Source organism: Ochotona princeps, chromosome 13 (assembly GCF_030435755.1).
Source record: "Ochotona princeps isolate mOchPri1 chromosome 13, mOchPri1.hap1, whole genome shotgun sequence".
Taxonomy (NCBI): domain Eukaryota; kingdom Metazoa; phylum Chordata; class Mammalia; order Lagomorpha; family Ochotonidae; genus Ochotona; species Ochotona princeps.
In genome coordinates, this window is record NC_080844.1 from 4210481 (window position 1) to 4222733 (window position 12253).

General features: G+C 60.0%; 1 protein-coding gene across 1 annotated transcript in view; it reads left to right on the forward strand.

Moving 5' to 3' along the window:
- The first annotated feature begins 529 nt into the window (after positions 1–529).
- The window catches only part of RET (ret proto-oncogene), a 45016-nt gene continuing 33292 nt past the window's right edge, over positions 530–12253 (forward strand). Inside the window, exon 1 of the mRNA XM_058671560.1 lies at positions 530–807. Within this exon, the coding sequence (XP_058527543.1) occupies positions 732–807 (76 nt within the window). The 5' untranslated portion in view covers positions 530–731. The remainder of the gene's footprint in view (positions 808–12253) is intronic.

The following is a 12253-nucleotide window of genomic DNA, read 5'->3' on the forward strand; positions in this document are numbered from 1 at the left end:
CGAGCCAGGTCCCACCGAGTGGCCCCGTCCTGCGGAACACAAACGAGACTTAGGGGATCCGTTGCCTGTGCACCACAGGGGCCTGCATGAGCCACAAGCCTAGCCAGCCCCGCTGGACCCAGCGGCGGCCGCGCTCCCGCCGCGCCTTCCCCGCTGAGAAATGGCGGAGGATGCTCCCGGAGCCCGGAGGCGCGGCGCTCACCAGCTCTTAGGGCCTGTGCGGTCATTTTCCCAGCCGGTCGGCCAGACCCGGCTAACCGGCGTGGCTTCCCTGCCGGCCGCTCCGGACCGCTGTAAAGGGCGAAACGCAGAGATCACAGGCGTGAGCACAGGGGCCAGTGCCGAGGTGCGCCAACCCCGGTTGCCAGCCCGCCCAGTGCGTGCCCCGCCTGGCACGTCCCGCACCTAGCTCCCGCACGGTCCGCACCCGCGAGGCGGGAGCCGGTACCCCGGCCCCGCCCGCCCCGCCCCTGGGCCCGCCCCCGCGCCACCCCGCCCCTGCCCGCTCTTTCCGCACAGCCTGCGCCCGCCTAAGCCTCAGTCCCGCGACCCGAGCCCGGCGCTCCAGAGAGGAGAGTGCGCCGGAGTCGGCGCCCGGACGCACCGCGCCCGCAGTGTCCGCCGCCGCGTCCTGGCCGGGCATGGGGCGGCCCGGCTGAGCCCCGCACCTCACCGCACCCCGCTGCTGGCCCGAGCCAACCCTCCAGCCGTGGCACCGGTGCGCACGGGCGATGGCCAAGGCGACGTCCGGCGCCGCGGAATTGCGACTGCGACTGTGGTTGCTGCTGCTGCCGCTGCTCGGCGAAGGTGAGTCGTGCGAGCTGTCGGGACGAAGTTAGAACAGCGAGCGGAGTGGCGGGGTTGGATGCGCGCGGCAACGCCTTTCCTATGCACGGGCGGCTGCGGGGTTGCGGGGCCGCGGGCCTGGGCTGAGAGAGGGGTGGCCGCGGCGGGCCGCAGGCAGCGCACTGCGGGCCTCGGCTGCTTGGGTGGGTCGCGGGGCAGAGGTTGGGCGCGGGGCTGGGAGACCGGCTGGGTGGGCATCAGAAACCGCAGCCTCACCCGGGACAGGTCAGGGAATCCCTGGGGCCCCTGAGCCCCGACCCCCCTCGGCTTGCGCGAGGAGTTGTGGTTGGTGCGGGAGCCCGTTGCGTCCCGCTTTCCTTTTCGCGTTGCACTTTAGGGCTTGTCTTCCCGGCGCGTGGGGCGCTATCCCAAAAGGTGCTTTTCCCCGGTGCTTTTTTTTTTTTTTTTTTAATGTTCGATGCTATCCAAAAGCTCCAAAGCTTCGTTTGTTGGGGTGGCTTCTCTTCCTCCACTCGCCCCTCCGCCCCCGCGAGGGCCTGCCGTGCTCCGTCCGAGTCCCATCCATTGGCCGCGAGTCCTGCCTTTCCGGGGACCTGGGCGACTCGGGGCGCCTTGGCTCCGCTTGGGGTGGGGTGAGGCGCTTCGATCCTTAGCTAAGTCGTTCGCTCACGGGTCCCGCTGTTAGGTGCGGCCTCGCCGGGAATGACCACCACCCCACCCCACTCCACCCCACCCCTGGCCGAGTGAAGCCCGTGGCTGTGAGATGTTTAAAATCCTCAAGTGCGCGCGTTTCAGCGTCCCCACAAACCGGTGCTCAACTTGGTCCCCTCCTTGGAGGGAGCGAACAACGAGCCAGGAGTGGTTCTGAGGCTGCGAGCCTCCCTCGCTTGGGGAGTGGGAGTGAGGGAGGAGCCCGGACTCCCTCTCCCCACCCCTTACGATGGGCATTCCGTCTGCGAACCGTTTTGGAGCAGGGAAGTCGCTGGTCACCTTGCCTGTATCCTGCAGGTGCTACAGAATCTGGGCTCATAGGCCTACGCCAAGCAGGCTTGGTGTGTGTGCATCCCACTACTCTACCCAGCAAGGGAAACGGCCAGCAGTGCCCAGCGAATTGTAAGCGGAGGGGCCCTGGGATGGGGACCCTTATCCTTTGCTGGACTCTTGCTAGAGGCTGGATTTTCTGTTGCTTTCAGGATTCCAGGGTTGCGACTTTGTAGTTGTGGGCATGTGGTCAAGTGCTGGGCCATCTCCAGAGATCTTCCCTATGCCCGTCCACAGCTGATGGCAGTTGTGGGGGAGTGCATACCGCGGGGACCCCAGGATGCAGGCAGCAGGCACCCTGTAAGAGTGCAGGTTGCTTTCAGTACTCGGCCCTGAGCTGCTGGCTACAGCTTCCCCAATCCAGTGAGCAGGCTCACCCTCGCCGTCTGATCCCTAGTTTGACCACAAAACCTTGGTTGGTGTCAGTAAGAGTGGGACAGTGGTCACACCCTCTGGGAGGTCTTTATCCAGTCCTGGGGCAGCTCTGAATCAGCAACAGCCATCCAACCCACCTGGCCCACCAGCCCAGCCCTTGCCCTACCACCCCGGAGGGGGAGCATTCCAGCCTCGGGCTCCCTCTGGTGGATTCAGTGGTCACTGGGCCGGTTCCATGGGAGAGGATGGGTCTCCAGGAGTGCCAGCTCACGCTGGGCCCTTGCTCCTGGAAATGGGTTCACCAGGCTTGTGGTCACCCGTGTACTCCTCGCAGCATGATCTGGCTGCTTCTCACCCCACCCTCACGCAGGTGCACCCAGAGATCAGGCCCTCCTGGCGTATCCCACTCAGTCTCCCCAACCCTGGCCCCTCACCTTTCCTACACATGGTACAGGGCCCCAGGATGGACAGAGCTGGGCAGCCTCCATCCTGGCACCTCTCCAAGGAGACTGTGGCCTTTGGCTGGTTGCCACCAGGACCCTTGTCCCTGTTGCCTGGCTGAGGCCCAGCATTTGGACAGCTCTACTTACAAGGAGGGATCTGTCCCCTTGTTCCCCAAGGGAACCCACAAGTTCTGCAGGTGCCTTGGCTGGGCAGTGCCCTCTTGGTCCCCCTCTGCCTCTGGCACCTGCTGTGCCAGAAGACCAGAACCACCTGCTTCTTCCTTTCTCTTGGGCCGCATGTGGGCGGGAGACTTCTTCTCCTGCCTTACCAGGCTTACCTTGGGTCTGCTTTGTGCGCCCAAGGCTGCCTGCAGACCCAGCTGGTTGGTGGGCTCCTGAAAGTAGGCCCTGTGGTGGAGAACAAATGGCAAAGTTTATGGAGCCCATTCGCTCAATTGCCTTTATTCTGCAGAATTGCTTTAGGGACTGGCTAAGTAAATCACTGTTTCCTTGGTGGCGTGACAAAAATGGGATGCATTCACCTAATGGGGCGCTAATGGCCTTTTAGCCAGGGGAGGGGAAAAACTAATTAAAAAATATGGAATCTGCTAAAATAGAGGCTGGGTTGCTAAGGGGGGGAGGGAGGGCCCCCTCCCTGGAAACTGTTGCCTCCTGTCACCCTGGGGGACCTTTCCCCTCAGGGTCCCCTTGTGCTGGGTGGCTGGGGACGATGTGGCAGTGGCGGCGGGGGATGGGGGGCTCACGGTGTGACTGGTCCTGGCTTCAGCCCCCATGTGCTAGCCCCTTGTATCCTCATAAGCCCACCCTGGAGCTTGTGGTGGGTCCCATTTTACAATGTGGAGACTGAAATCCTCGTGGCCTGGCAGAGGAAAAGGGGTGGCGCTGAGCCTGCCCCCACGCTGTGGATCACCCACCTCCCCTGTAGTGACAACGTGGCACAGTGCTCAGATGCAGAAGCCCCCTCAGCCCGAATCTCAGCTGATTTCTCAGCAGGAAACTGGCTGGAGTTGGCATGTAAGGGATGCTGGGTCAGAGAAAGCCAGTGTCTGCGGGCGGGGGGCGGGGGGGACAGGGCCAGCTGAGTACAGAGATGAAGTAGCCCTGTCCTCATTCCTGCCCCCCCCCCACCCGCCGCCCCATCAACCACTGTGTCCCTCGCACCTTAGCAACTCCTTGACCTGGGGTCAGGGGGGACCCTCCCACCCTCCCACTGTCCTCAGGCCCCTTCTCCATCTCCTGCTGTGTAGCTCCCCACTTCCTCTTCCTCCTTCTCTCACTTCTGAAGTTGCTTTTGCTATGTGACATAAAGTAACAAGGCTTGATCAGGAATTAGGCAGAGCCAGGAAACAGCAGAAGGATCCTCCCCTCTGCCCTTCTCCTCCCACCTAAGCTGTCTGCTTACAGAGGTGAGTACTCAGGGAAGCTGGGTGGTGGCTTCCCTCTGGGGCAGGCAGCATAGCGCACTGGGGTGCATCTGTTGGAGTCTGGCAGGGCCAGCCTTTGTGTCCTCGGGGTGGTTGTGCCTCAGCCCCGGTGGGGCAGCTTGGGTGTCCTAGAAGGATGACAGGCCTCCATGGCATCCACCTACACTCTCCTGCCCCAGGGAGCACCTAGCAGGGGCCAAGGTTACAATCTCCTGAGAGGGCCTTCGAGGGCAGGGCAGCCTCCAAATCAGGGCTCCAGGTTCCCCTGCACCCCAGGGCCAGGCCAGTCACAAGGATGTGCTTTGGTTTGACAGCTGAGTGATTAAGGGGACTTCGCTTGCAGAAGCTGGGACATCAGCAGACCCCTGAGCTGAGTGAGGTGACAGGGAGCAGTCTGGCTGGGCGGGCACTTCCCCTGAGCCTGGCTACAGGGTGGGAGGATGCCCCAAGACCTTGCTGCTTGGGCACCACCTGGGCCCTGGAAGTGAGCAGGTGGTCAGCCGTGAACAAACACCTTTGTTTGCTTTTGTCTCACAGGAGGCACTACAGCAGCCTTGGCATCCCTGCAGCAAGGTCACCTGGGCACCTGAACAGGTGTGCGCCTGCCTGGTGAGCCAGGCAGATGCCGGCCTTCCTTCTCAGCACCAGTGCTAACCGGCGGGGCAGGGGCCTCTGCTCAGGGGAGATGCCCGTGGCCCCTGCCCCCGCTCCCCGTCCCCACAGCTTGCACCCCAAGCCTAGGTTCCTCAGTGTTAGGGTTCTGTTGGAGCCCAGGGATCTGGGGTGTGCCTGATGGGCTGTGTGGGCCTGGAGCAGCATATGGGTGGGAGGAGGGTAGACAGGACCACGGCCATCAAGCTGTTTGCGGTAGCCCTGGTGCTTCTGATTGCCGGAAGCTGTTGTCTTTGCGTTTCCGAACAGTTGGGTAAAATGGAAGCAATGACCTGGAAGATTCTGGAGAAGGTGGCGCTTGGGGCCAGGAGTGAGAGTGGGGACTAGGCTGGCTGAGGCTGCACAGATTCAGGGGGTTACTGAGTTCACTTGTCTAACTCTTCCTGAAGCAAGCCAAGATGGAGGAGAGCTGTGACAGGTCCCAGACCACACCCCCACCGGTCCTTTCCCTGGCTGCCTGGCTGTCCCTGCCCAACCCTCCATGTCATCTGTGGGCATCCTGGGCACCCAGGGATCTGCCTTGGGCACAGGCACCTCTCCATGGAAGCAGAGCTCACTTGCATCAGTGATGAATGCTTTGCCTGGATTTGTGGCCCAGCACAGGTGGTCAGCTGCAGGTCACCACTGCAGGAGGCTCACCTGGCGGTTCCTCAGGTGTCTCCCCATCTTGGGGCTTCACCCTTGAGGCTCAGGTGACTTCCGTTCCATACCCAAGTACCCAGCTGTGTGCCCAAGGTGGCAGAGCCTGTAGCCCTAGCCCTTGGCTGCACCTGGTCCATTTCTTTCCTCTGTGTGGCAAGAAGCAGTTCAAGAAACAGACATGGTAGGCAGAGGTGAGCAGAGGAATAAGGATGAATTCAGAGCACACGGGAAGGTGTGTGGGAAGCTGGGGAGAGGAGCGGCTGAGATGGCTCAGGGTTCAGAGCCATCTGGAGACAGGCTGGAGTCAGGTCCGGGCTTGATGGACCATTCACAGGGTGGCGTCGGAGGTCGGGCTTGATGGGCAATCTGGAGAGGGCGGAGCTCAATTGGCTGAAGAGGGTGTGGAGTGGGGAGGGCCTTGAATACGGTCGCATTTGGAGGGGGAACATCTTGGCTATGTCATGACATCTGGTGGAAAGATGGGAATAGGAATGTTGGCCATGGTAATTTTATCATTGGCTGAAGGTCACCGCTGGGACCAGTCTGTAGCCACACCGGAGGTTTTCACCTGGCGTCTGTTTTCTGCTACGCAGGTGGGTGGAGGTTAGTGAGACATGCATGGAGCAGGGTTGGCGAGCACATGAGAAGGGAGGTTAGAGCCCTGCGCAGAGAGGGACTGCCCTTTGCTAATGCCACCTCCCTGTCTATATCACCTTGACCCGGGTTTCCTAAGTTCTACCAGTTGAAGCCCCACCATGGAATCTCACTGCAGAGGGAGGATGGGATCCTCAACCCTGCTGTACCAGGCCAGCGTGGCAGGAGCTGGGGGTTGCAGGAAGAGGGGCCAGGCAAGAGAGGTTATCACAACTTACTCTTTTAAAAAGCAAGGTAAAATTTGCGTGGCATTAAACATTTTCAAAATGATCAGTGGGCACTTGACAGCAGTTAGCTCATCACCTCATCCCACGACCTGCAAAGGGGAAACCCTGCACCCATGACACAGCCCTCCATGTTTCTAGCCACTGATTCCTGTGTCTTTCCTGGAGACTTCACCGGAAGGTGCCGCCTTGTCTGGCTTCTGTTATAGGGCTGTCAAGTTTCATTAAGGCTGGGGTATGTGATTGGTCTGCCTTTCTTTTGAGTGCCACATGTTATTCTGCTTGTTTTCTACCTTTGGACTGTTAGGAACAATGTTGCATGAGCCCTGGGTACAAGTATCTGTTTTCCTGATTATTTGCTGCTCTGTTGGGTGTTGGGAGGAGCGAAATTGCTAGATAATTATTTTTGCCTTCCTGAGGAACTGCCCCAACCCTTTCCCACATTGATTGAATCGTTTACTTTCCCATTAACTGCAGGACAGAGACTACAATTTACCCACATCTCCCCAGCACTTGGTATGTTCTGATTTCCTTCTTTAGATTGACTTAGAAGGCAACATATCCTGGGGAGAGAGAGAGCTTCCATCCATTGGTTCACTCCTCAAATGGCCATGATAGGGAGCTGGGGATTCCCAATTGGGATTCCCACATGGGTGCAGGGACCCAAACACTTGGGTCGTCTTCCATTTCTTTTGAAGGTGCATTAGCAGAGAGCTGGAAAGGAAGTGGAACAACCAGGACTCAACCCAGTGCACATATGGCATGCTCGTGTTGCGAGTGGCAGGTGAATGGGCTGTGCTGGTGCTGTTTGTTTTTAATCCTGAACTTCCTAGTGGGTACCAGCTGGGATGCTTGCAGCGACTGCCTGCCTCTGGAGCCATCTCCAGTCCTCCGCCCCTGCTGCGGCTTGGAGGCCGGCCCTGTCATTCTGCTCACTGCTGCTGTGCCTTCACCACGTGTGGCCAGGGACCAGCTCTGTCCTGCATCTCCGTTGGTGCCTGGGCCTCCAATCCCTGGCGAGGCGTCCATAGCTCCTCTGAGGTCTCCATGTGGGCACTGAGTCACCACAATGTGCCTGAGCTCCGAGGCAAGGCCACATCCAGCTCATATGCCCCGAGCCAGGCCATGGGGTCACAGCTGGCACCCAGGAGCCCCGCCCCATGCTCCTGGAGGGAAGGTGCCCGGAAGTAGCGACCCCCCACACCCTGTTCAGCTCCGCCACAAGGGGACCCCAGGCTGCCCTCTCTGGCTCAGACTCTAAAAATAACCAGCAGATCCGCCTAAGTTGATTACCCTAATGGGGGCTGTGTGATGTCATGCCCCAGAGCCCTGTCCCCTGGGACAGCCATGCGCAGAAGCGGCACTGGGCTCCCTGGTGCTTTGGTGGGTCCCAGCAGGTCTGCTCGCAGAGTGGGTCCCCTGCAGCAGGCACCCTGCAACTATGAGGGCAGAGCCGGAAGTGGAGTCCTGAGCCTGGCCACCCCGAGGGGTCAAGAACTTGGATCTGCCCCTTGGTGGCACTGTCATGCCTCCTGAGATCATCACAGGCTTAGGAACAGGAGGCTTGCAGTCCCAATCCTGTCCCAGCCCCTGATCCCTCTCCCTTGAGGGGCCACGGAGACCAGAGCCTGCCCTGATTGCCTCCATGCAATGCCCACACCCCACCCTGCCTCTCAGACCCTGGCTGAGTGATTGTCGTGGTGAGAGTGGCACACTGGAGGGTTCAGAACTGGAACTGGGAGGACGAGCCTTGGCTTAGCATCGGGTACAGCTGGCTCCTTTCACAAGTGGGGAGACAGGCCCCATCTGCACATATGAATAGCAGCCCTTCTACCTGCAGACACATTTTGCTGAGATGTTAAGGAGCCGGTTGGTGGGAAGGCTCTGGGGTGGTTCTTAGCAGGTCATTTATGGCCTGGGGCTGCCAGCAGGTGGACGCACAGCACAGGTCCCCCGCCTGGGTGCCCTGGTCCTCACGCACATGTGTGCATGGCCACCATACAGCGAACCTGGAGTGAGGATTGGGGTGGAAGTGGGCAGAGTGCTCTGTCAGCTTTGCATCTTAGGGTCAATGTGGATTGGGGGTAGGGATGTGTGTGAATCAACAGCACAAGGACAGGCTGAGCCCTGGTGTGTGCTGGGCACCCAGGCCTGTGGGATCACAGCGGGTGATGTCTTGACCCTTGTCACCTGACCCCCACCCTGAGCTGGGGCTAGTGCGCACAATGCCAGTGGCCGGGACCTTGAAGCAGCAGACCTTGGAGATGAGGGGCCTGGTGACCCACAGTGCCGGGTCATCGGCAGGCCACTTGGGTGGCGATCCTTCTGCAGCCAGGCCTTGCCCTAGGAAAGAAATTAATTGTAACCTAATTGGCAGTTTCCTTTGCCTAGAAGCAGGAAGGAACTACCACAGAGCAAGGCTGGTGATTAACTCTGCAGCAGCTGGGCAGTCGCGTTTCTTTGGGGAGCATCCGTCATGCCGGCCTGGCTGCTTCAGCTGGCGGGGCAGCTGTGGGAAGTATGGGTGGTGGCCCCCTGGGGGCAGCAGACTGGGTCTGGCCCCTCTGATGCTGCCTGGCCATTGACCTCTCTCTCTCATGAGCCCACAGCCCCTTTCTCTCCCCAGCACGGACTGTGTGATGATGGCTGGAACTTCCTACCCTGTCCTGGGCCTGGGTAGAGATGACTGTGAAGTCCGGACCTCCGCTATCCAGTGCTGAGTGGGGAGAGTGAGGCCTTCCCCAGCTGGGAGGGAGTTCCTGGGCATCCAAGCATGGCTGTGCCTCCCGGGCCCTGGGCTGTCATTCTCAGTTCTCCTCCATCCAGCTGCCCTTGTAGGCTGCCAACCGCCCTGCTGGCTGGGGGCCCAGTAGGACGGGCGTCTGGGGAGTTGCTGCAGCGCTCTGGGCATGAGGTTCGGGCTGGAGGGATGATGTGGGTGGGGCCTCTAGAGGGCTGCGCTGGATGGCGAGGCCGGAGCAGACGGGCTGAGGGCTCCGCGTGCTATGCAAGAGTCCTTGGGTATTGGAACATCCCAGCTCAGGTTTGGAAACCTAAAACTGCTTGTGTGCTCCTGGTTGAAGCCTGTGCCCAGCACCTCAGTGTGGCCACAGCAGTGCCATGGCAGTGCCCGCCAAGCACTGCTGACAGACTTGGAAGAGAAAGGAGTGTGAAATCTAGGACTGAGACTGTACCGCCTGGTGGTGAGTAGTACCCTCATTGTGCCTTTATTGGACACCAAGTGTGTACACTGAGCCTCCTGTTTGCCTGATGGTTTTCCAGGCAGAAGCTCACGCTCAGGGCCTTGGGACCGAGACAAGCTGTCAGGCTTTCCTTGAAGGCGACCTCTGCTGAGTAAAGTTGAGGCCAGAGCCCTGAATCCAGGTCACTATCCCCGCCATGTAAGGCTGCCAGCCTGCCCCAGGTCCTTCCTCCCTGCACACACCTGCTGTGTGCCAGACAGGCCAGCCAAGTCTAACACAGCTGCAATTCACCTCAGCATGACAGGAGGCAGTGCTAACTGCAGAGGTCATGGTGGTGCTGATGCTGGCTTAGCGATGTTGCAAGTGATGGCGAGGTGGTGGAGGTAATATGGAGGTGACGTGATGGTGGAGGTGATTGGGGAAGTGCAGGTGTGGAGGTGATGTTGTGATTGGAAGGTGGTAAGAAGGGGTGGCTGTGATGCTGATTGGGATGACGGTGGAGTACCTTTGCTAGCTGCGAGTCACAGCTCTGAGAACTTAGTGGGATGGCTGAGGAGCTGAGTCTCCAGGGACATGGGGGAAGCCCGAGACGTGGAACACAGATGTACCCCTTCCCCTGCCCTGCCCCAGACACTCAGCGAGCTGGCCCACCCTGCCCCTTCCCCTGCTTCTCCAAGTCATGACCTCTTGGCACTACAGGGCTGGACATCCAGGTCCATCTGGCTTCCCTGTCCTCTGCTGTCCAGGCCCAGCCGTGCTGACCCTGGCCTGCCTCCTCCATCACAGCTGGATGTCATTTCCTGGGCCACTGCTGCCCACCCACCCTGGCACACCCTGCTCTGGCTCTCTTGTTTCCCGGTCAGGAGTTTGTTCAGAGTGGACAGTTTCAGGAGCAGATGTCAGCTGGGCCAGAACAACTGATGCTGGGGCCAGCAGTGCTCAGGACCTGCAAGGCAGGAGGAGCGCTCCACCCCCTTAGAGCTGCCTGGGCACTCCACATGGCAGGTGCGGCTCTCCCTTCATAGACACATGCCATGTGCATAGGTGGGCACTGCCCCCGTCCAGGCAACCTCTGGTGCTCACTGCCCCCCCCCCCACAGGCCAGCTTTGACTGCCTCTGCATGCAAGAGACACACACAGCAGAGAAGTTAAGAGTCTTGAGGGTGCTGGATATGAGGACCCCTACACTGCCGGTGAGGGTCAGATAGGGTGGGTGTCGGCTCAGCAGGCAGGTGTGTGACACAGGCCCTGTGACTTTCCACCTTCCAGGCCTGCCGCACGGCCTACACACCCCTCAGGCAGGTGACACCAGGAGCTGGGTAGCAGGTGGGGAGGTTGTGAGAGTCTCCAGTCTTCAGGGGAAGGGCCTGTCCAGCTCGGTTTCCTTGGTCGCCAAATGCCCCCGTCTGGAGCCTGGCTGGGTAGCCGAGAGTATGTCTGCCTGGCTCAGAAACTGCCCTGGCTCAAGGGTACACTGGGGATTGCTCCTCTGTCACCTCTCCCTGGGTCCCTGGGCAGCATGGGAGCAGACACTGGTCCTTCCCATGGGCGCTGTCCAGGGTGCCAGGGCTGAGCTGGGTGGCCATGCCGCATCCTTCAGGAGGCCCCCAGCAGGCCTTCAGCCCAGAGCCACCGCCCCTCACACTGCAGAGGGCCTGAGCCGGTCTCTGAGCCTTGTCCTTGAGGTTGTGATGAGGAGGGAGGAGGTAAGGCCTGTGCTGCTGTGTGTAGGGTGCCTGCCTGTTTGCAAGGTACTCTGCAACTTTCAGCTCAACTCTGCAAGTCGGAGAAAACAAGACCAGCCAGTGAGGTTGGGACTTGGTGCCCGGGTCTGCCGGGGGCGTGCACTTGCCTACAATGGCAGGTGGAGAAGCCAGGAGGATGGTACTTCCAGGTGCCCTGGACCAGGCTGGGTTGAGCAAGTGCAGAAACTCAGAGCATAGGGCTAGGAGTGCAGACTGGGGAGGGCGGGGATTGGAGGACCCAGAAACACAGTTGGGAGTTGGTGTGTGGGGCAGCTGCCACAGACAGGGCCTCCAGGGTAAGGGACCGTGTGAGCTGCCCCTGCAGATAAAACAGAGAGAGGTCGGGCTGGGGCTGGGGCTTTGCATTGTCACACAGTAATGCTCAGTGGCCGCCTGTGGGACCCCTAGCAGTAGCACCTTGGCCCGTTGTAAGGGGAATTGAAAATGGAAAGCCTGGGTCGGTGGCTGAGCACATAGCGGCTTCGGGCAGAGCATAGCTGTGATGTACTGCATAGAGCCTCTGGCTGCTCCACTTCCAGGTCAGCTCCTTACTAATGAACCTGGATAGCCTGAGCCCCTCCACACACATGGGGGCCCAGATGAAGCTCCCAGCTCCTGGCTTTAGACTGGCATAGTCCTGGCTGTTGTAACCTTTTGGAGAGTGAAGCAATGGATGGACGATCTCTCTCTCTCCCTCTCTCACGCTCTCTCTCTCTCTCTGCCTACCTGTCTTGTCTCTCTTTGTAACTCTGACTCTATAAGGAGAAGGAACGGACACGGCTGTGTGTCAGGATGAGTGAGTGGCCAGAATCTGAGTTCTGCCTTCTTGGTGCCCCTCGGACTGAGGTCGTGCACTCTGGCCTGAGCCCCATCCTCCTGGGAGTTTGTCTCTGCCCCAAGAATTCAAGCCAGGGCCACAGCATGAGCCCTGGTCCTTCCCCTGTGCAAAGGGAGTTCTGTGGTTTCTAACCATGTAGACGTAGCACAGGCATGCCACGGTCT